The following is a 23,418-nucleotide window of genomic DNA, read 5'->3' on the forward strand; positions in this document are numbered from 1 at the left end:
CATACAACATTGTGGAGGACGAGGGACTGTGTGAGGCAATTTGGATCTCATCCAACGTGTCGACTGCACATCACTGCGCATTACTCTGACCCACTGTGGGAACTTCAGTCTCATGCTTTGACTGTTACGAAGACAGAGGAGCGGCATTTCACCGACAACTGTAAACAGGCTTGTTTGTTTGAGCAGCTGGCTCAGTGCAGAGAGAGAGAGAGAGAGATGAGAGAGAGAGAGAGAGAGAGAGAGAGAGGGAGAGGGAGAGAGAGAGAGAGAGAGAGAGGGAGAGGGAGAGAGAGAGAGAGGGAGAGAGAGAGAGAGAGAGAGAGAGAGAGAGGGAGAGAGAGAGAGAGAGAGAGAGAGAGAGAGAGAGGGTCCAGGTTGTGGTGTTGAGAATATTCAGGAGAATATTTGTCATTGTTCGAATGATAATAAACAAACATTAGCATAAAGCATATTTCTCCACTCGTTTATAAGAACATTAAAAAGTAGAAAAAGATTCCTCTAAGGAACTTTTAGAACAGATAAAAAATGTGCGAATAATTTGCGATCTATCGTGATTAACTATTTTAATCGACTGATGGCCCTAGAGCATAAAGAAGAATCAACCTGTTACGTAGTACAGGTTCTATGTAACGAAAAGGTTTCTCTGCATTCGACCCCTACTAGGGTTAGGAGGAGTGGGCTGCCATTATGTACGACGCCCGGGGAGCAGTGTAGGGACCAGTGCCTTGCTCAGGGACACCTCGGTAGCACTAGGTCTTTCCAGGACTTGAGCTGGTGAAAGGTGCCAGTTGATTGTGTATAATAGGTATATACATATTTTATACATATTTATATTTTGTATTCCTCGGGATTGTGGGAAACGGTATTTAGATCTTTCTTCACACACAAACTGAAAGATTGACAATAACGTTGACTTTGACTTTTTTAGCAAGTATTGGACATGAACTCACGTTGAGCTGCAGGGACTCGGTCCACTGCCCGATCACGCGGTATCCCGGCCCGCTGACGTTGCTCCACTGATACTGGAACAGGTCGTAGCGTCCGGGGGCGTCGCCGTTACGGTTGAACGTCACCGCAGTACCGGCACTTCCTGTGGGAGACAAACAGTCAACAAATCAATCAACACGTCGGCCGATTGATTTGAGGTCGAATCAACTTATTTAACCGTCAACACATCTGTTTTTACTTATACATATTCTGATTGGATGCTTACATTAACTGATTATCTTAAGGAGTATGTTTTTATATTCTTATTATTCATATTTTCTTATTCCCTTTCTTGAATTTGTATTTGAATTAATAAATGTTTGTATTATGCCTAACGAATATTACGCCTTTATGAAATTGTCTAGATCCCAGGAATCACCACACTCTCCAGGAAGTAGAACACTGTGGGGGGGAAGTAGCCCGTAGAAAACAAAGTGGAATTCCTGCCTATTTGATTCAAACTCTAGAAAGCGTCATAACAGAACCAAGGTCATCTGAAGAGGACTCAGATTCAGTCTTTAGAATCCTGGTGTCGATGGATAGGTCTCAGTCTCAGCTTTCCACTGGTGTGGGATTCATGCATGTCAGCCAATAGAGTGGATGTTATCCTGAAATGAGGTCTGTGGTTAACACGAGCTGAAGAGATTTGGATGTTTTCCTCTACGACATACATCAGTAAATACCCCACTGTCGGATTTTAAAACGGAGGTTGCTAACAAGCGTCTAAATGAGGCGACTAAATGTCATCAACATGAGACGTCCTGCTGAACAAAACATGCGAGTATCATCTCAAGTGTTGTAAAGTAAGAGCGTGCAGTCTGAATAAACTGACTGCTTTATGTGTGACGATAGTTATTATTATTATGCGCTGCTTCCCACCTTCCTCTCCGGTACCACTCAGATGAGGGGGTTTCCTTTCCTTGTGATGTTTTGGTGTCGTTGTCTTTTTGTTTTGTTTCTTTCCGTTAACTGTCAAGTGGGAAATACATATTTTTTGTGTTTCTCTTATTATCCTAAGATACTGTTATGTTTGGCTTTGAATACGTTTGGCTGTGAAAAATAAATATGAAGGACAGACTATCTATTTCGATGTATTTAGTTTGTGTTTAGAAAGTGCCAGGTGATATACGATGTTCTTCTCCCTGCTCCTTTTCAGTCAGCTGAGTTTACAGAGACATATTTTGCATACCATGAACGGAACAACTCCCAGCAGCAGAATCCACCATGGGCTTAGTCCAAGCTTTGCCACTTTCTCACAGAGTGGTGTTGTTGGCCCTGCCTGCTTTGTCTCTGTTGTTCCCTCTGCCCCTCTGGGGGTCCTCTCAAAGACTCACCCTTTATTTACTTTGGCTCGTCTGCCTTCGGTGTGGGCCAGGAGTCGCTTTCAAGTCGGTATTTAATGTAGAGTAAAAAAAGGCAGAGGGAGGCAAATACTGAGAAAGAAATATAAATGTGGTTTCCAGACAGAAGGAGAGGGGACAGAGAGTTCTGCTGAAAGTACAAAGAGACTTTTCCTCAGGTCATAAATAAGTGTTCTGGCAGGAAGGTCTGCAGCTTCCTTATGAATATGACTTCCTCTGACTTCCTCTGAGTCACTCTGAGCCCTCCTCTGAGTCACTCTGAGCCCTCCTCTGAGTCACTCTGAGCCCTCCTCTGAGCCCTCCTCTGACTCCCTCTGAGCCCCTCTGAGCCCTCCTCTGAGTTACTCTGAGCCCTCCTCTGAGCCCTCCTCTGAGCCCTCCTCTGAGTCACTCTGAGTCCTCCTCTGAGCCCTCCTCTGAGCCCTCCTCTGACTTCCTCTGAGCCCTCCTCTGAGTCACTCTGAGCCCTCCTCTGAGTCACTCTGAGCCCTCCTCTGAGCCCTCCTCTGAGTCACTCTGAGCCCTACTCTGAGTCACTCTGAGCCCTCCTCTGACTTCCTCTGAGCCCTCCTCTGAGTCACTCTGAGCCCTCCTCTGAGTCACTCTGAGCCCTCCTCTGAGCCCTCCTCTGAGCCCTCCTCTGACTTCCTCTGAGCCCTCCTCTGAGTCACTCTGAGCCCTCCTCTGAGTCACTCTGAGCCCTCCTCTGAGTCACTCTGAGCCCTCCTCTGAGTCACTCTGAGCCCTCCTCTGAGTCACTCTGAGCCCTCCTCTGAGTCACTCTGAGTCCTCCTCTGAGCCCTCCTCTGAGCCCTCCTCTGACTTCCTCTGAGCCCTCCTCTGAGTCACTCTGAGCCCTCCTCTGAGTCACTCTGAGCCCTACTCTGAGTCACTCTGAGCCCTCCTCTGAGTCACTCTGAGCCCTCCTCTGACTTCCTCTGAGCCCTCCTCTGAGTCACTCTGAGCCCTCCTCTGACTTCCTCTGAGTCCTCCTCTGAGTCACTCTGAGCCCTCCTCTGACTTCCTCTGAGCCCTCCTCTGAGTCACTCTGAGCCCTCCTCTGAGTTACTCTGAGCCCTCCTCTGAGTCACTCTGAGCCCTCCTCTGAGCCCTCCTCTGAGCCCTCCTCTGAGCCTTCCTCTGAGTCACTCTGAGCCCTCCTCTGAGCCCTCCTCTGAGCCCTCCTCTGAGCCTTCCTCTGAGTCACTCTGAGCCCTCCTCTGAGTTACTCTGAGCCCTCCTCTGAGCCCTCCTCTGAGTCACTCTGAGCCCTCCTCTGAGTCACTCTGAGCCCTCCTCTGAGTTACTCTGAGCCCTCCTCTGAGTCACTCTGAGCCCTCCTCTGAGTCACTCTGAGCCCTCCTCTGAGTTACTCTGAGCCCTCCTCTGAGTCACTCTGAGCCCTCCTCTGAGTCACTCTGAGCCCTCCTCTGAGTCACTCTGAGCCCTCCTCTGAGCCCTCCTCTGAGCCCTGTTCTGTTTCCAGGGCTTTTCTCCGGTTGCTTTGCCCGACGTTATTTAGTACTTTCATTTTGCATAGAGCCAAACATTTTCACCAAACGTGAAGAAGTGAATCTTATTCACACATTATTTATTACGCATGTGTTAGTGCAGCGTGTTCCTGGCTCTGCCTGGCGGGAGGCCGACAGGTGGAGCTCACTACAGCGACCCAGAACTCTTCCATCAGGAGAAAGGAGGTGCCGCTTCAGAAGGATGCAGATATAAAACCCAAATGTTCCTCATGAGGAAACCTCTTCAGCAGCTTGAGAAGCATGCGCAGCGTTTACTAAAAGCTTCAGAAACCACAACAAAAGTTACAATTTTGATGAATTATCATCGCTCAGGTCTCCAGACGCTACCCGCCAAATTTGGAGTCGATCGGATAAAATACCTAGAAGGAGATCTCTGAAATAGGGAGGGCGATACTTTTCGTTTTCAATGCCAAATAGAAAATTGCCCGCTTCCTGTACGTTTTTATACACCTCCCTCCAACAGGCTTTTTGGTTCGTCTCCGCACTTTAGATATGCGTACGAGATTTAGTTTGTTTACGTGAAAGTGGGAGGAGTCTCTGTAAAAAACTAAAGGACTAGCAGTTGAAGGCAAGAGTGAAAACGGGAGGGGCTTGAGGGCTTTCTAAGTAAAACGATTTATTTTAACCTGTTAAGCCCGAGAGCCCCCTGTACTGTTCAATCTGAATTTACTTTAAAATAAAAACATCTATATTGATTCTGACTTTTCTACATCCAAGGTCCAGGCTCAACACACAGAGACGCAGATTAAGGAGCAGTTCAAGAAGCTTCACCAGTTTCTAGAAGAGGAAGAGGAGGCCAGGATGGCTGCACTGAGGGAGGAAGAGGAGCAGAAGAGGATTTCATTTTAAAGTAAAATGTAAGATAAGATGGAAATCCAGTAGTTTAATAGCAACAGGGTAAGAATAAAACACGGGACAGCACAGATCCATACGGATGAATATATACATATATATTATTATTATTAGTATATAAAATAAATTAAGGATAAAATCAAAGATAACAATTAAAAAGGATAAAATAACTATAAAATAAGAAATACATTAAAGTGAGCATATAGAGCTCCTTGGTCACGTGCACATATGATCTACATCTGTGTGTGAACACAGTGTGTGTTCCAGGTCCAGTAATTGAGTCAAATTGATTTAGTTTGTACAAAAACTGTGGTTTGGGTCGGGGTGCCAACGACATATTGTACCTGGTAACCCTTCCCCCGCAAAGCTAGGAAGCAACATGGTGTCCCGCTCTGAAGAAACGTTAGAGAAAACAAATGAGTATGATGGTGCCAGAGTAGGGAGGGACTTCCACAGCCGGCCCAATGCTGATTGGAGGATCGTGTTGCCAAGAGACTCTATCTGAGTCTGTGCACCAACCAAAGAGAACCAAGTCTAAACCACGGTATCTCTTCAGCTAGTCTGGACCAATCACAAAGTACGGGCAACGCCCTGTGTGATAAAATGTATTGTCTCACGAGGTTGGAGGCTCTTGATGGATTTGGAGGTAACAGATTATAGCTTTGCTGCCTGGGATTCCCAGAGACGTGATGAGTCCTTTGCCAAGTGATATATATATATTGCTCTCTTTACAATAAATAGTTAAACTTAGAAGTTGTCTGTCTTTCCTTGAACTCTGAACCCAACGCCAGTCGCTGCTGATGGTGTTGGAGATGATGGTCTGTATGTAGGAGTGCACACTGAGTAAAGGTAGAGGTGGAGCTCGTGTTTGGATCTGAAGTGGAAGGATGTGTGGAAGCGGTTTATACAGTGGAGGTAGCGTCGGTTTGAATGTGACATCGTGAAGTCAGGAAAGAAAAAGCTTCTTTCATAAAGCTTTTTATTGTCCCTCGTGCGCTGTCAAGATTATTTCAGAGAACCTTTCAGAAAGTCTCTCAGTTTGAAAAGAAGAAAAGAAGTTCCTCTGTTTAACGTCAGAGTGAAATCAGGAACGCTTCAGGGATCTCACCGGAGCAGGACGTCATCACAAAGAGAACGGTTTTATTTGTCAATGAGTCTTCTTCTTATTATCTGCTCTTTCTATTGTTCTAGATCAGGGGTTTTCAAAGTGTGGGTAGGTGAGCCTCCCCTCAGAGAACAGAAGAACAGCCGCGCCCCGCCTCCCAATTATTATTATTATTATTATTGTTGTTGTTGCTATAATGCAGGGGTATTCAATTGCATTTCAAAGAGGTCCAGTCAGAGAACATGTAATTAAATGCTCTGTTTTTGCTGTCTACCTTCCGTCATATGAAATTACTCCGACTGCTTCTCTCCTCTTGTCGTGTCTCTGTGTTTGAATCTATCGTGCTGACTGCACCGATTTGATTGGCTGAGTAGCGTCACCTCCTTAAAACATTAAACAATAACCTTTTAAAACCTTTTTATTTTTATGTTTTAAACATATTGTATAAAACTCCCCCACTACTTGGACTATTCCTTGCACCCCTCTAGAATAAGCCCGAATGGTCTCAACCATATTGCATCAGTAACGTCCACTTGTTATTATAAAAAGATCGTTGGTAGCGATTGGAAAATGGAGTGTTGTTCAGTTTGTGTGTTGTGGAACATGCGTGTGCGTGCATGAAAAGATACCACACACCCAATTACAATAGCATGTTCAATTCACTACCCTGGAAGTTCATACAGTTGTTAAAGTTGGAACAGCCTGTGGACAGCCGTTCTTCCTTGCATGTCAGTCGCCGACACCTTCTTACAGAGGACAGGCACATCTAGCTGCAGCACGACCCGTATATTTCCGCACGCCGTGTTCTCAAGACATATTTTTAAAATGTTCGACATGGTGGATAAATCCTTATATGCTCCCGGTAACACACTGAACGTCAACGTTGCCTCCTCATTACACTCACCCCTACTTTAGTGGGAACAATGAGTCTGCGTCTTTGATGCACACAGGAATAAACGCAGATCATACTCTGGCTGCAGCCTTTACCGGTACTTGCTTTTGATCAAAGTCAATGCGGAAAACCTGCACTCACACAGGTAGGTGGAGGGGAAGGGAATGAGCACTCACACAGGTAGGTGGAGGTGAAGGGAGTGAGCACTCACACAGGTAGGTGGAGGTGAAGGGAGTGAGCACTCACACAGGTAGGTGGAGGGGAAGGGAATGAGCACTCACACAGGTAGGTGGAGGTGAAGGGAATGAGCACTCACACAGGTAGGTGGAGGTGAAGAGAATGAGCACTCACACAGGTAGGTGGAGGTGAAGGGAGTGAGCACTCACACAGGTAGGTGGAGGTGAAGGAATGAGCACTCACACAGGTAGGTGGAGGTGAAGAGAATGAGCACTCACACAGGTAGGTGGAGGGAATGAGCACTCACACAGGTAGGTGGAGGTGAAGAGAATGAGCACTCACACAGGTAGGTGGAGGTGAAGGGAATGAGCACTCACACAGGTAGGTGGAGGGAATGAGCACTCACACAGGTAGGTGGAGGTGAAGAGAATGAGCACTCACACAGGTAGGTGGAGGTGAAGGGAATGAGCACTCACACAGGTAGGTGGAGGGAATGAGCACTCACACAGGTAGGTGGAGGTGAAGAGAATGAGCACTCACACAGGTAGGTGGAGGTGAAGGGAATGAGCACTCACACAGGTAGGTGGAGGGAATGAGCACTCACACAGGTAGGTGGAGGTGAAGGGAGTGAGCACTCACACAGGTAGGTGGAGGTGAAGGGAATGAGCACTCACACAGGTAGGTGGAGGTGAAGGGAATGAGCAGTCACACAGGTAGGTGGAGGTGAAGAGAATGAACACTCACACAGGTAGGTGGAGGTGAAGAGAATGAACACTCACACAGGTAGGTGGAGGTGAAGGGAATGAGCACTCACACAGGTAGGTGGAGGTGAAGGGAATGAGCACTCACACAGGTAGGTGGAGGTGAAGAGAATGAACACTCACACAGGTAGGTGGAGGTGAAGGGAGTGAGCACTCACACAGGTAGGTGGAGGTGAAGGGAATGAGCACTCACACAGGTAGGTGGAGGTGAAGGGAATGAACACTCACACAGGTAGGTGGAGGTGAAGGGAATGAGCACTCACACAGGTAGGTGGAGGTGAAGGGAATGAGCACTCACACAGGTAGGTGGAGGTGAAGGGAATGAACACTCACACAGGTAGGTGGAGGTGAAGGGAGTGAGCACTCACACAGGTAGGTGGAGGTGAAGGGAATGAGCACTCACACAGGTAGGTGGAGGTGAAGGGAATGAGCACTCACACAGGCAGGTGGAGGTGAAGGGAGTGAGCACTCACACAGGCAGGTGGAGGTGAAGGGAGTGAGCACTCACACAGGTAGGTGGAGGTGAAGGGAGTGAGCACTCACACAGGTAGGTGGAGGTGAAGGGAATGAGCACTCACACAGGTAGGTGGAGGTGAAGAGAATGAGCACTCACACAGGTAGGTGGAGGTGAAGGGAATGAGCAGTCACACAGGTAGGTGGAGGTGAAGAGAATGAGCACTCACACAGGTAGGTGGAGGTGAAGGGAATGAACACTCACACAGGTAGGTGGAGGTGAAGGGAATGAGCAGTCACACAGGTAGGTGGAGGTGAAGGGAATGAGCACTCACACAGGTAGGTGGAGGTGAAGGGAATGAGCACTCACACAGGTAGGTGGAGGTGAAGGGAATGAGCACTCACACAGGTAGGTGGAGGTGAAGGGAATGAGCACTCACACAGGTAGGTGGAGGTGAAGGGAATGAGCACTCACACAGGTAGGTGGAGGTGAAGGGAGTGAGCACTCACACAGGTAGGTGGAGGTGAAGGGAATGAGCACTCACACAGGTAGGTGGAGGTGAAGGGAATGAGCACTCACACAGGTAGGTGGAGGTGAAGGGAATGAGCACTCACACAGGTAGGTGGAGGGGAAGGGAATGAGCACTCACACAGGTAGGTGGAGGTGAAAGGAATGAGCACTCACACAGGTAGGTGGAGGGGAAGGGAATGAGCACTCACACAGGTAGGTGGAGGGGAAGGGAATGAGCACTCACACAGGTAGGTGGAGGTGAAGGGAATGAGCACTCACACAGGTAGGTGGAGGGGAAGGGAGTGAGCACTCACACAGGTAGGTGGAGGTGAAGGGAAAGAGCACTCACACAGGTAGGTGGAGGTGAAGGGAGTGAGCACTCACACAGGTAGGTGGAGGTGAAGGGAATGAGCACTCACACAGGTAGGTGGAGGTGAAGGGAGTGAGCACTCACACAGGTAGGTGGAGGTGAAGGGAATGAGCACTCACACAGGTAGGTGGAGGTGAAGGGAATGAACACTCACACAGGTAGGTGGAGGTGAAGGGAATGAGCACTCACACAGGTAGGTGGAGGTGAAGGGAATGAACACTCACACAGGTAGGTGGAGGTGAAGGGAATGAGCACTCACACAGGTAGGTGGAGGTGAAGGGAATGAGCACTCACACAGGTAGGTGGAGGTGAAGGGAATGAGCACTCACACAGGTAGGTGGAGGGGAAGGGAATGAGCACTCACACAGGTAGGTGGAGGTGAAGGGAATGAGCACTCACACAGGTAGGTGGAGGTGAAGGGAATGAGCACTCACACAGGTAGGTGGAGGTGAAGGGAATGAGCACTCACACAAGTAGGTGGAGGGGAAGGGAGTGAGCACTCACACAGGTAGGTGGAGGTGAAGGGAATGAGCACTCACACAGGTAGGTGGAGGTGAAGGGAATGAGCACTCACACAGGTAGGTGGAGGTGAAGGGAATGAGCACTCACACAGGTAGGTGGAGGTGAAGGGAATGAGCACTCACACAGGTAGGTGGAGGTGAAGGGAAAGAGCACTCACACAGGTAGGTGGAGGTGAAGGGAGTGAGCACTCACACAGGTAGGTGGAGGTGAAGGGAATGAGCACTCACACAGGTAGGTGGAGGTGAAGGGAAAGAGCACTCACACAGGTAGGTGGAGGTGAAGGGAGTGAGCACTGTTACAGCCTCTTTGGCGAGGTGGGGGAACTCGGTCTCCCCAGACAGCCAAAAGTGTGGAAGTGTCACTTTACTCATCTTTTTCTCACGCCTCCCCTGAAGCTCTCTGGCGCCCCCCAGGGGAGGAGCGCCTCACACTTTTAAAACCGCTGTTCTAGACAAATGTACTTATGTACTTGGTATAAGAGAAAACCTTTGGGTTTACTGTATCATTGAGATTATTCATTCATTTGTTTGATCATTGTATTTCTTCTATCGGGTTCATTAGTCCAAAATACAAAGATGCGTAAGCAGAAATTAAACTACATCTTGACACAGATTACAAATTAAAGCAATACAAAATAACAATGTAAAATATTCAAATAATAGTACTAAAAAAGAAAGGGATAAAACATGGATGAATAATCATAATGGTGTAAATTGTAGATCAAAGCTATCCACTTTCTGGTTTTATGACACGGCTTGGTCGAAAACTCGATTCTGATTGGTCGATTTGGACATTTGGTTGTTACATCTCGCTAACAGACTGTTGCTAGGGAGAACAGACCGTCGCTAAGTGGGTTCAATGGACTATGTGCAGTCGCATCAATCCGTTGAAAGAATGCCACGATGACAGCAACCGGTTCTCATTCAAAGCCTTTATAGTGAAAAATAAACATTTAATAACTGGTTAATGTTTCTTGGTTTTCTTCAGAAGCCTTATATCTACGCTAACTTCCTTTACGTGATACGAGGACAACGTTTTACGACGCGCTATGTTGCCAAGCCTTGTTCTTAAGTGTGTACATTGTGTTTGTTTCAATAAGGATACTTTTTATCTTTCTTTCCCAGACTTTTACATTTTTTATCAGGATTTTTTTTTTTTTTCAGATTTTAACTTTTTTCTCAAAATGTTTTTCAGATTTTGACATTTTTTAAGAATTTTTACGTTATTCCAAATATTTTTCTGAAGATTTACATTAGTCTCACATTTATAAGAAGAAAGAAGAATATTTACATTGTTACCAGATTTTTTCCCCAGAAACAAACTTTACAATTTCTCAGACTTTTGGCATTTTGACATATTCTATCAAATGAATATTTTTTGTTTCAGAATTTAGACTTTTTTTCTCAGACCAATCTTTTGTTTAGTATCTTTTGGCCCCAGCTGTGTGCGAAGCTGCCGAGCAGACTCCTGAATGAGAGGGAGGTCTGCCTCAGGGCCGTCTCTGTGTGACAGTCACTACTTTCAACACGTCAGTGAAAAGGGATCAGATATTCTGAGTGTTTTCTCTGCCGTCGAGTAGCTCAATTATTAATTCCTGCCATGACCAGACAAGTGCTGCAGATCAATACTGAGGTTAATAGCTACCACAGGCTACAGAGCTGCTCTGATAGAAAGTGTATCTCGTTTCTGGGTCGATACTTGGCTCATGTTTGTTTCAAGAATGACACACAGAGAAATGTGGTGGATAATAAAGTGCTATATGAATCTCTTTCTCTCTTCATGGAGCCTCTCTCTGTGGGGCTCCCTCTCCTGTAGTGCTATAGGTGTTAGTGCATGTAAATGGTCTGCAGAGGCTCAAATCCCTGTGCTCCCTCCAGAGGGAGTTTCTAATGATGAAGCTCTAATAAGCGGTGAGTGAGCGGTTCAGCTGACGCGCTGCATGCGATGCTAATCGGCTGATAACAGCCTCTCTCTGGAGCCACACTCATCGGCTAAAACTATGCAGATTAGAGTAGGAATAATTACAAAGGTGCAACTTCAGAAAGTGTGGATATGTGGTACTTGCCAAAGGTGAGGGTCTGATGTTCATTTAGAACATCACACTTCACACACAGACAGAGCGTCATGTAGAATGGTTTTTCATTTTATTCCTGCTTTGAGTCTAAAATGTTCTCATTACTTTAAATTCATAACACAATGTGTCTCCGTCACATAGGCACGAGTTGCTCCAATGTTTCCTGCTTAACAACTCCACAGGAATAAACTAACAAAGCCTCATCAGTCAGAACCTGCACTTCCTCCCTGCAGCTGCACCATGGATCAGGAGCAGGTTAGGAATACATGTTTCTGTTCACAGAGACCACAAGTGTGTGTCTGTGTGATCAATGAGCACATCAGTGACGCACATTAGAAGCTCTTATCAGGTATTAGGGTTTACATTTTGAGACAGGATGGAAAAAGTAATGTTATTTTGACATGTTGTGAGGAGGACGGTCGACATGAGAGGCATCCTCCCCTCAACGCTTTGTTAAAGCCCCTGAAAGGTCTTTGGTGGAACTCTCCGTCAGGGCTGTGAGTATCTTAAAGGGACACACACACACACACACACACACACACACACACACACACACACACACACACACACACACACACACACACACACACACACACACACACACACACACACACACACACACACACACACACACACACACACACACACACACACACACACACACACACACACACACACAGGCTGCCAGAGTAAAGGCAATAACACCACGATGCTCCTCTAATAACTCGACACTTCATTTGCATCTCGCTGCAGATCGGAGCGTCTGATTGGCCGACCCCTCGCTCGTAAAGACGCCCGTCCTCTCTCTCGTTATCGGACGTTTGATGGCGGAGCTCCCGGAGGCGTTTATGTTCCCAAACAGAGTCGTGAAACGGACTTAATGAGCGACGGCGATGAGAGCCGTGTTAATGACGGTCCTTTGAGAGCGTTGCCGTGCATCACACCACTTTACAACACCTGCTCCCACACACTGTGTCCTTCAGTCTGCACGTCACGAAGCCTCCCTGCTCTGAGACACCCTGCTCTGAGACTCCCTGCTCCCACACACTGTGTCCTTCAGTCTGCACGTCATGAAGCCTCCCAGCTCTGAGACTCCCTGCTCCCACACACTGTGTCCTTCAGTCTCCACGTCACGAAGCCTCCCTGCTCTGAGACTCCCTGCTCCCACACACTGTGTCCTTCAGTCTGCACGTCACGAAGCCTCCCAGCTCTGAGACTCCCTGCTCTGAGACTCCCTGCTCTGAGACTCCCTGCTCTGAGACTCCCTGCTTTGAGACTCCCTGCTCTGAGACTCCCTGCTCTGAGACTCCCTGCTTTGAGACTCCCTGCTCTGAGACTCCCTGCTTTGAGACTCCCTGCTCTGAGACTCCCTGCTTTGAGACTCCCTGCTTTGAGACTCCCTGCTCTGAGACTCCCTGCTCTGAGACTCCCTGCTCTGAGACTCCCTGCTCTGAGACTCCCTGCTTTGAGACTCCCTGCTCTGAGACTCCCTGCTTTGAGACTCCCTGCTTTGAGACTCCCTGCTCTGAGACTCCCTGCTCTGAGACTCCCTGCTCTGAGACTCCCTGCTTTGAGACTCCCTGCTCTGAGACTCCCTGCTTTGAGACTCCCTGCTCTGAGACTCCCTGCTCTGAGACTCCCTGCTTTGAGACTCCCTGCTCTGAGACTCCCTGCTTTGAGACTCCCTGCTCTGAGACTCCCTGCTCTGAGACTCCCTGCTCTGAGACTCCCTGCTCTGAGACTCCCTGCTTTGAGACTCCCTGCTCTGAGACTCCCTGCTTTGAGACTCCCTGCTCTGAGACTCCCTGCTTTGAGACTCCCTGCTTTGAGACTCCCTGCTCTGAGACTCCCTGCTCTGAGACTCCCTGCTCTGAGACTCCCTGCTTTGAGACTCCCTGCTCTGAGACTCCCTGCTTTGAGACTCCCTGCTCTGAGACTCCCTGCTCTGAGACTCCCTGCTCTGAGACTCCCTGCTCTGAGACTCCCTGCTTTGAGACTCCCTGCTCTGAGACTCCCTGCTCTGAGACTCCCTGCTCTGAGACTCCCTGCTCTGAGACTCCCTGCTTTGAGACTCCCTGCTCTGAGACTCCCTGCTCTGAGACTCCCTGCTCTGAGACTCCCTGCTCTGAGACTCCCTGCTCTGAGACTCCCTGCTCTGAGACTCCCTGCTCTGAGACTCCCTGCTTTGAGACTCCCTGCTCTGAGACTCCCTGCTCTGAGACTCCCTGCTCTGAGACTCCCTGCTTTGAGACTCCCTGCTCTGAGACTCCCTGCTCTGAGACTCCCTGCTCTGAGACTCCCTGCTCTGAGACTCCCTGCTCTGAGACTCCCTGCTTTGAGACTCCCTGCTCTGAGACTCCCTGCTCTCCACGTCACGAGGTTAGCCATGGAGAGGATGAACCATGCCTTGAACCTCTCCGTGTGTCAGCACACACTTCAGTTTCCTGTGGCTGGAGGCGTTGAGGGTGTTATGATCCGTATCCGTTTCATTCTGACCTGTCCTGACCTGTCCTGACCTGTCCTGTCCTGTCCTGACCTGTCCTGTCCTGACCTGTCCTGACCTGTCCTGACCTGTCCTGTCCTGACCTGTCCTGACCTGTCCTGACCTGTCCTGACCTGTCCTGTCCTGACCTGTCCTGACCTGTCCTGTCCTGTCCTGACCTGTCCTGTCCTGACCTGTCCTGACCTGTCCTGACCTGTCCTGACCTGTCCTGTCCTGTCCTGTCCTGTCCTGTCTTGTCTTTGGAAAGGTGTCTCCCCCCGTGCTATGCTACTTACTGTTTTCTCTAGTTTCCTGTTTGATTAGCGGGCTGCGGTCGAACAGTCAGCTTCTCTCAGGAACCTTCCTGACGGAGTGAAATGACCCGGAGGTCCCTCCTCAGTGGCAGCCATGATGAGAGCTCCTTCTCTAGGTGATAGGAAAGGAGCTTTCAAACGTCCTTTATAACCTCCTTTAGCTTAGGAACCACTGGACCTTCCTCTTGAATTCTCCTATCCACTATTCCTTAACCCCGTGACGTTTCGCACAGTGGAAAGGAATAGTGGATAGGAAGAGTGGAGAGGAAGAGACGATAGGGAGAGACGATAGGAGCTGATGTTTGGACTGTTCCACTGCACCCTGATTGTGTCCACCTGGTGCTCCTGTGTTTCTCCCCCCTCCCCACCTGTGTCCTGTCTTTGTGATTCTTGCTGGTATTGAAGTTCTGCTTGTCTTTCAGTTGTTGTCAGTACCTTGTTCTGCACTTGTGTCCTAACTGCCTTCCTTACCCCACCGGGACAATGGGACCTATACGTGTTAAGCATCCTTACTCTTTGTAGAAAGATGAACCAGCTGCACGGAGATGCTGAATGTCTGGGCTATGGAGCGATATCCAAATCACAGGAAGATCAATATGTGTTCAACTCTCTGTTTCTCTTCTACTATCCAGACCATCGATAAACTCTGTCTCCTCTGAGGAGACGTTGAGGAGGGGCAGCTTTTATGTGTTTCTCTCAAACCTCAAAGTGCTATTTAAAACCAGGTGGAGTTTCTCAGACACAGAGCCAGCGTGTTCGGACTCTCAGACAGTCTATGATATTATTTTTGTAATTTAATGTCATAAAATAAGAAAGTGAGTAAACGCCTCCATTTGAGGCACGATGACGAGCACACGGTGACAAGGAGACACTTTAACAACTGCAGTGTCCTCACCCGTCTCTTCACATCTGTCTTCCTGTTCAACTAGCTTCCACCTCCTAGCTTCCACCTCCTAGCTTCCACCTCCTAGCTTCCACCTCCTAGCTTCCACCTCCTAGTTTCTACCTCCTAGCTTCCACCTCCTAGCTTCCACCTCCTAGCTTCCCTCCTAGCTTCCACCTCCTAGCTTCCACCTCCTAGCTTCCACCTCCTAGCTTCCACCTCCTAGCTTCCCTCCTAGCTTCCACCTCCTAGCTTCCACCTCCTAGCTTCAACCTCCTAGTTTCTACCTCCTAGCTTCCACCTCCTAGCTTCAACCTCCTAGCTTCCCTCCTAGCTTCCACCTCCTAGTTTCCACCTCCTAGCTTCCACCTCCTACTTTCCACCTCCTAGCTTCCCTCCTAGCTTCCACCTCCTAGCTTCTACCTCCTAGCTTCCACCTCCTAGCTTCTACCTCCTAGCTTCCACCTCCTAGCTTCCCTCCTAGCTTCCACCTCCTACTTTCCACCTCCTAGCTTCCCTCCTAGCTTCCACCTCCTAGCTTCTACCTCCTAGCTTCCCTCCTAGCTTCCACCTCCTAGCTTCCACCTCCTAGCTTCCACCTCCTAGTTTCTACCTCCTAGCTTCCACCTCCTAGCTTCCACCTCCTAGCTTCCACCTCCTACTTTCCACCTCCTAGCTTCCCTCCTAGCTTCCACCTCCTACTTTCCACCTCCTAACTTCCCTCCTAGCTTCCCTCCTAGCTTCCACCTCCTAGCTTCCCTCCTAGCTTCCCTCCTAGCTTCCCTCCTAGCTTCCACCTCCTAGCTTCCACCTCCTAGCTTCCCTCCTAGCTTCCCTCCTAGCTTCGACCTCCTAGCTTCCACCTCCTAGCTTCCACCTCCTACTTTCCACCTCCTAGCTTCCCTCCTAGCTTCCACCTCCTAGCTTCTACCTCCTAGCTTCCCTCCTAGCTTCCACCTCCTAGCTTCCACCTCCTAGCTTCCACCTCCTACTTTCCACCTCCTAGCTTCCCTCCTAGCTTCCACCTCCTAGCTTCTACCTCCTAGCTTCCCTCCTAGCTTCCACCTCCTAGCTTCCACCTCCTAGCTTCCACCTCCTAGTTTCTACCTCCTAGCTTCCACCTCCTAGCTTCCACCTCCTACTTTCCACCTCCTAGCTTCCCTCCTAGCTTCCACCTCCTACTTTCCACCTCCTAACTTCCCTCCTAGCTTCCCTCCTAGCTTCCACCTCCTAGCTTCCCTCCTAGCTTCCCTCCTAGCTTCCACCTCCTAGCTTCCACCTCCTAGCTTCTACCTCCTAGCTTCTACCTCCTAGCTTCCACCTCCTAGCTTCCCTCCTAGCTTCTACCTCCTAGCTTCTACCTCCTAGCTTCCACCTCCTAGCTTCCACCTCCTAGCTTCCACCTCCTAGTTTCTACCTCCTAGCTTCCACCTCCTAGCTTCCACCTCCTAGTTTCCACCTCCTAGTTTCTACCTCCTAGCTTCCACCTCCTAGCTTCCACCTCCTAGCTTCTACCTCCTAGTTTCTACCTCCTAGCTTCCACCTCCTAGCTTCCACCTCCTAGCTTCCACCTCCTAGTTTCTACCTCCTAGCTTCCACCTCCTAGCTTCCACCTCCTACTTTCCACCTCCTAGCTTCCCTCCTAGCTTCCACCTCCTAGCTTCTACCTCCTAGCTTCCCTCCTAGCTTCCACCTCCTAGTTTCTACCTCCTAGCTTCCCTCCTAGCTTCCCTCCTAGCTTCCATCCACACTAGCATCACTCCAGTCACATGCTTTTATCACATGGAAAGACTTACTTTGATGTATAATGTTTTTATAATTGCTCTGACGTTTGTATTTTGTCTTTGCTTTTGATTGCTTTGCCCTTTGAGGCATGTCTTGTGAACACATTTAGATTTGATGTATCTCCGGCTTCAGGTATATTCAGATGTGTTGTCACACAGCCACACATTGCTCTGTGGTCTCTCTCCACATCTGCATCATATTCTTTTGTGTATCTTGTTGGTGTGTTGGCGTCCGGTAGATCCAGATGTGTTCTGTTGTGAAGCTGCTCTCTCCCCTCATTGAGCCTAAGATGAGCTTTACTCCGCCCACTCACCGTTGAAGCTGACGCTGCGGATGTACTTCAGCAGCTTCTTGCCTCCGGCCAGGTCCATGTCGGGGCAGATGCCAGAGTTCTCCGGGCAGAAGTCCCTCTGCATGTTGTGCAGAGCGTGAGCCATGGCGTACACGGCGTCGATCACAAACTGCACCTTCCCCTCCTGCTCGTACTTGGAGTCGATGCTGATCCGCTCCTGACCTGAGAACACATTACAGACTCAGTGCTTAGGGAAATGCAGATTGAAGTCAAAGTTCATTTTTTCAAGGATTCAATGTTTTTATTCTCATGTGTACTGCAGTGTAGTTCTGTCCATCTGAGGTCCCAGGCTGCTCCAACAGAGCAACACGATCACACAGATCAAATAGTGCAAGCAAATACAGTCAATAGGAGTAGAGAGTCTATAAACAAGAGAAACAGATCGTATGAGTCAACGTGACAAACTGGGAATCCAGGTTAGAAAGTCTCTGTGTTTATTGTTGAGACTGAAATCAATGGATAAAGAAGGCTTTATAAGGAATGACATCATCAAGGCCTCTAGTTTTATACTTTATATACAAATTATTAGTATTTATGCTGAGTCGCACTTTTGTGGCAGAATTTGATTTTTATAAAAAAAAATCAGAGATTTGACTTTTCTCTCATAGTTTTGAATTTATTTCAACAATTTTCTCAATATTTAGAGATTTTTTCATTTTTTAGAATCTTGATTTTTTTTTTGAATGTTGTCGTTTTTCTCCGAATTTTTACTTTTTTCGGGATTTCTTCAGAATTTGACTATTCTCAGATTTTTTTTAAATGTTTACAGAAATTTGACTTTTGTCCCAGAATCTTGAATTCTTAACACAATTTTGGACGAATTCTCAAGATTTGTTTTTCGTTTCGATATTTTAAATTTTTCACACAATTATGACTTTCATTAAGAATTTTGACTTTTTTGCTGAATCTTTCCTCGTCTCAGATTTTGACTTTTTCAGGTTGAAAGTTTTTTATCACATTTCGATCAAATTTTACATTTTTCTCAGACTTTTGAAATTATTCTGAAAATTAAGACTATTTTCTCGGAATTGTGACTTTTTTCACCCCATATTTCAAAGGATCCTTGTTTTGTATGCGGACATCCTAACCTTAACAAGGCAACGTGATGGAGCAGAATAAAACGCTGTATAAAATCAACAGCAGAAATGAGTCTGTTTCTTTCTGTGTGCTTCACTTGAATGTTAATGTCACGCTCAGCGGCTCACAGAGCTGATTCCAGAGACGCCAGTCGAGCGTTTTATTTGTAGTTTGTCCGACTCGCAGCATAAACGTTAATTAGCTGCAGCTGATAGCATCCGTCAGCTAAAAGGACTGCTGCACCTCCTCATGCACACTGACTCCACTTTATCTCAAACAAAACTCATTTCCTGTTTGTCACACAAAATGAAAAAGAGGCGTTTCTGTTCACTCAGCCATCTGTTTCAAACGTGGCGTAAAAGATGGTAAAAAGACTCAAATAAACACTTAGAGGCAAAAAACATCTACGAATACATCTCATGCAGTTTCATGTTCGTGGATTCCCCTCAAACGAGCAATGGAAATACACAAGTTCAATTAGTACTTTGAAAAGCTACATAAGGCTCAACAGTGTATTTACATTTGTATTTTATTTATATTACATTAATGCATACGCTTTCTCTGCCACAGAAATAAAACCTGAATACTGTCAGATAAGAACTCACAGACGAGTGAAATATTGGCCTCAAAAACACATTTTCTTTCAGCGACTAAAAGCCAAAAAAAGATGGGACATGTTGTGCGTATAATCTTAATTCAAAGAGAAACTAGTTGCTGAAGCTGTCAAATACATGTCACGTGGACTTATGTTGTGTTTCCCTAAGAACTATGGGAACGTAGAAAGAAGTACTTCAAAAAGTGAACCACAGTATACTTTCCCCATGTCTTAGGATATCATACAACTGACAGAAGTGTAATTTAAAAAGGAGATGAAAATGTCCTTCTCTCAGATTGATGACGCTGCAGGAGGGAAACCAGAAGAACACACACATCAAGATCTCTGCAAGAAACACGCATTCATGTTCAGAAGCAGTGTGCAAACATGTAGAGATCAATAACAGGATATCTGCTGTGTAAGAGGGAAGACACCTGCCTTTCATTACCTGCTGCCAGAGCTGGGGAGAAGTGGAGTACAAATACTTTGTTACTGTACTCAAGTACATGTTTCTGGTATCAGTACTTTACTCCACTACTTATTTATCTGACGACTTTTTACTTTTACTTCTTACATGTTGAACACAAATACCTGTACTTTCTACTTCTCACATGTTGAACTCAAATACCTGTACTTTCTACTTCTTACATGTTGAACTCAAATACCTGTACTTTCTACTTCTTACATGTTGAACTCAAATACCTGTACTTTCTACTTCTTACATGTTGAACTCAAATACCTGTACTTTCTACTTCTTACATGTTGAACTCAAATACCTGTACTTTCTACTTCTTACATGTTGAACACAAATACCTGTACTTTCTACTTCTTACATGTTGAACTCAAATACCTGTACTTTCTACTTCTTACATGTTGAACACAAATACCTGTACTTTCTACTTCTTACATGTTGAACTCAAATACCTGTACTTTCTACTTCTTACATGTTGAACTCAAATACCTGTACTTTCTACTTCTTACATGTTGAACTCAAATACCTGTACTTTCTACTTCTTACATGTTGAACTCAAATACCTGTACTTTCTACTTCTTACATGTTGAACTCAAATACCTGTACTTTCTACTTCTCACATGTTGAACACAAATACCTGTACTTTCTACTTCTTACATGTTGAACTCAAATACCTGTACTTTCTACTTCTCACATGTTGAACACAAATACCTGTACTTTCTACTTCTTACATGTTGAACACAAATACCTGTACTTTCTACTTCTTACATGTTGAACTCAAATACCTGTACTTTCTACTTCTTACATGTTGAACTCAAATACCTGTACTTTCTACTTCTTACATGTTGAACTCAAATACCTGTACTTTCTACTTCTCACATGTTGAACACAAATACCTGTACTTTCTACTTCTTACATGTTGAACACAAATACCTGTACTTTCTACTTCTTACATGTTGAACACAAATACCTGTACTTTCTACTTCTTACATGTTGAACCCAAATACCTGTACTTTCTACTTCTTACATGTTGAACACAAATACCTGTACTTTCTACTTCTTACATGTTGAACCCAAATACCTGTACTTTCTACTTCTTACATGTTGAACTCAAATACCTGTACTTTCTACTTCTTACATGTTGAACTCAAATACCTGTACTTTCTACTTCTTACATGTTGAACACAAATACCTGTACTTTCTACTTCTTACATGTTGAACACAAATACCTGTACTTTCTACTTCTCACATGTTGAACACAAATACCTGTACTTTCTACTTCTCACATGTTGAACACAAATACCTGTACTTTCTACTTCTTACATGTTGAACACAAATACCTGTACTTTCTACTTCTTACATGTTGAACACAAATACCTGTACTTTCTACTTCTTACATGTTGAACCCAAATACCTGTACTTTCTACTTCTTACATGTTGAACACAAATACCTGTACTTTCTACTTCTTACATGTTGAACCCAAATACCTGTACTTTCTACTTCTTACATGTTGAACTCAAATACCTGTACTTTCTACTTCTTACATGTTGAACCCAAATACCTGTACTTTCTACTTCTTACATGTTGAACTCAAATACCTGTACTTTCTACTTCTTACATGTTGAACTCAAATACCTGTACTTTCTACTTCTTACATGTTGAACTCAAATACCTGTACTTTCTACTTCTTACATGTTGAACTCAAATACCTGTACTTTCTACTTCTTACATGTTGAACACAAATACCTGTACTTTCTACTTCTTACGTGTTGAACTCAAATACCTGTACTTTCTACTTCTTACATGTTGAACACAAATACCTGTACTTTCTACTTCTCACATGTTGAACTCAAATACCTGTACTTTCTACTTCTTACATGTTGAACTCAAATACCTGTACTTTCTACTTCTTACATGTTGAACACAAATACCTGTACTTTCTACTTCTTACATGTTGAACACAAATACCTGTACTTTCTACTTCTTACATGTTGAACACAAATACCTGTACTTTCTACTTCTCACATGTTGAACACAAATACCTGTACTTTCTACTTCTAACATGTTGAACCCAAATACCTGTACTTTCTACTTCTTACATGTTGAACTCAAATACCTGTACTTTCTACTTCTTACATGTTGAACACAAATACCTGTACTTTCTACTTCTTACATGTTGAACTCAAATACCTGTACTTTCTACTTCTTACATGTTGAACTCAAATACCTGTACTTTCTACTTCTTACATGTTGAACTCAAATACCTGTACTTTTACTTCTTACATGTTGAACTCAAATACCTGTACTTTCTACTTCTTACATGTTGAACACAAATACCTGTACTTTCTACTTCTTACATGTTGAACACAAATACCTGTACTTTCTACTTCTTACATGTTGAACACAAATACCTGTACTTTCTACTTCTTACATGTTGAACTCAAATACCTGTACTTTCTACTTCTTACATGTTGAACACAAATACCTGTACTTTCTACTTCTTACATGTTGAACTCAAATACCTGTACTTTCTACTTCTTACATGTTGAACACAAATACCTGTACTTTCTACTTCTTACATGTTGAACTCAAATACCTGTACTTTCTACTTCTTACATGTTGAACACAAATACCTGTACTTTCTACTTCTTACATGTTGAACTCAAATACCTGTACTTTCTACTTCTTACATGTTGAACTCAAATACCTGTACTTTCTACTTCTTACATGTTGAACTCAAATACCTGTACTTTCTACTTCTCTCATTTTCCAAACAGGCTGGTTCCTTTAGTCTGAATGTGTGTTTGGTGGCGTGATCATTATTATTTAGAGTCATTGCGTGCCTATTGATTTGAACACGATCCGTGTATCCATCATTTCCTGGTCTTCTCTAAAGAAGAGGGACCAATGGAAACGTTGTCATGTTGCCGTTGGTCACCATGGAAACATTCATTAGCTAACAATGACATTATTGTTCTATGAATATAAAGGGAGGTCAGGTACTCTTTAAAACAGCTGCTAGTTATGGGTACTTTTTACTTAAAGGTCACCTGTCATCAGTGTTGGGTGTAACGGAGTTACAGTAATATATTACTTTTTGCTGTAACGAAGTAACGCATTACTGATGAAATGTGGGTAACATATGACCCGTTACTGAGCATTTTAACCCGAAATTAAATGGTGTTTTGTTTTTTAAGAATGTACTAACATAGCGAGACATTCCGAACCCAGACAAATTGTGCGGGTAGATTAGTAAACCTGGTGTGTTTACCCTTCGGGCTTCACGTCGGGATCTTCGGGGCAGTTGAATGTTATGCACCCTTTATTCAAAAAAGAGAACGGAGCGAAAAATACAAACAACAAATTGTGTCAGGTGCGCGTGACCTGCTCCGCTGCACGTGCATCGTTTCCAAAGTGCTTCCACAGCAGTGACACACATCTGTGGATAATCATTTATACCAAAATGGTTAAAGCAACCATCACTAAACGCCAGCAGCACTGCATCTACTGCAGACAGTAGCAACAGGTCAGATGGGGACTTCACGTGACCCTCCGCTGTGGACACTAGCTTACTCCCGCCTGACTCGCCGCCCTCGCCCCCGATCTCATATCCCAAGCTCATCAACGAGCTGATGCTGCAGCTGAAAGGTTCTCCAGGTCACAAAGTCAACCTCACATGATGATGTGATCCAGTTTTCAAGCACAGTACATGTTCTCTTCCCAGAGTATATGATGAGACTAAGGTGATGATTAGTACATGGTTTTAATAATACTTCTGCTTTTCAATGTTTGCCATTTCAAACCATGAGCTGGTTCAAATCACATCTGCCTTGATTTACAAAATGTTCTCATTTCTTTTA

General features: G+C 45.7%; 1 protein-coding gene across 3 annotated transcripts in view; it reads right to left on the reverse strand.

The window, feature by feature from the left end:
• The window catches only part of grm7 (glutamate metabotropic receptor 7), a 240,060-nt gene that overhangs the window by 30,389 nt on the left and 186,253 nt on the right, over positions 1-23,418 (reverse strand). For all 3 annotated transcript variants that reach the window (XM_079680198.1, XM_079680199.1, XM_079680200.1), the window contains 2 exons: positions 17,375-17,575; positions 951-1,090 (listed from right to left, as the gene is read on the reverse strand). In XM_079680198.1, the coding sequence (XP_079536324.1) occupies positions 951-1,090; positions 17,375-17,575 (341 nt within the window). The remainder of the gene's footprint in view (positions 1-950; positions 1,091-17,374; positions 17,576-23,418) is intronic.

This window comes from Notothenia rossii, assembly GCF_949606895.1.
Source record: "Notothenia rossii genome assembly, chromosome: 5".
Classification (NCBI taxonomy): domain Eukaryota; kingdom Metazoa; phylum Chordata; class Actinopteri; order Perciformes; family Nototheniidae; genus Notothenia; species Notothenia rossii.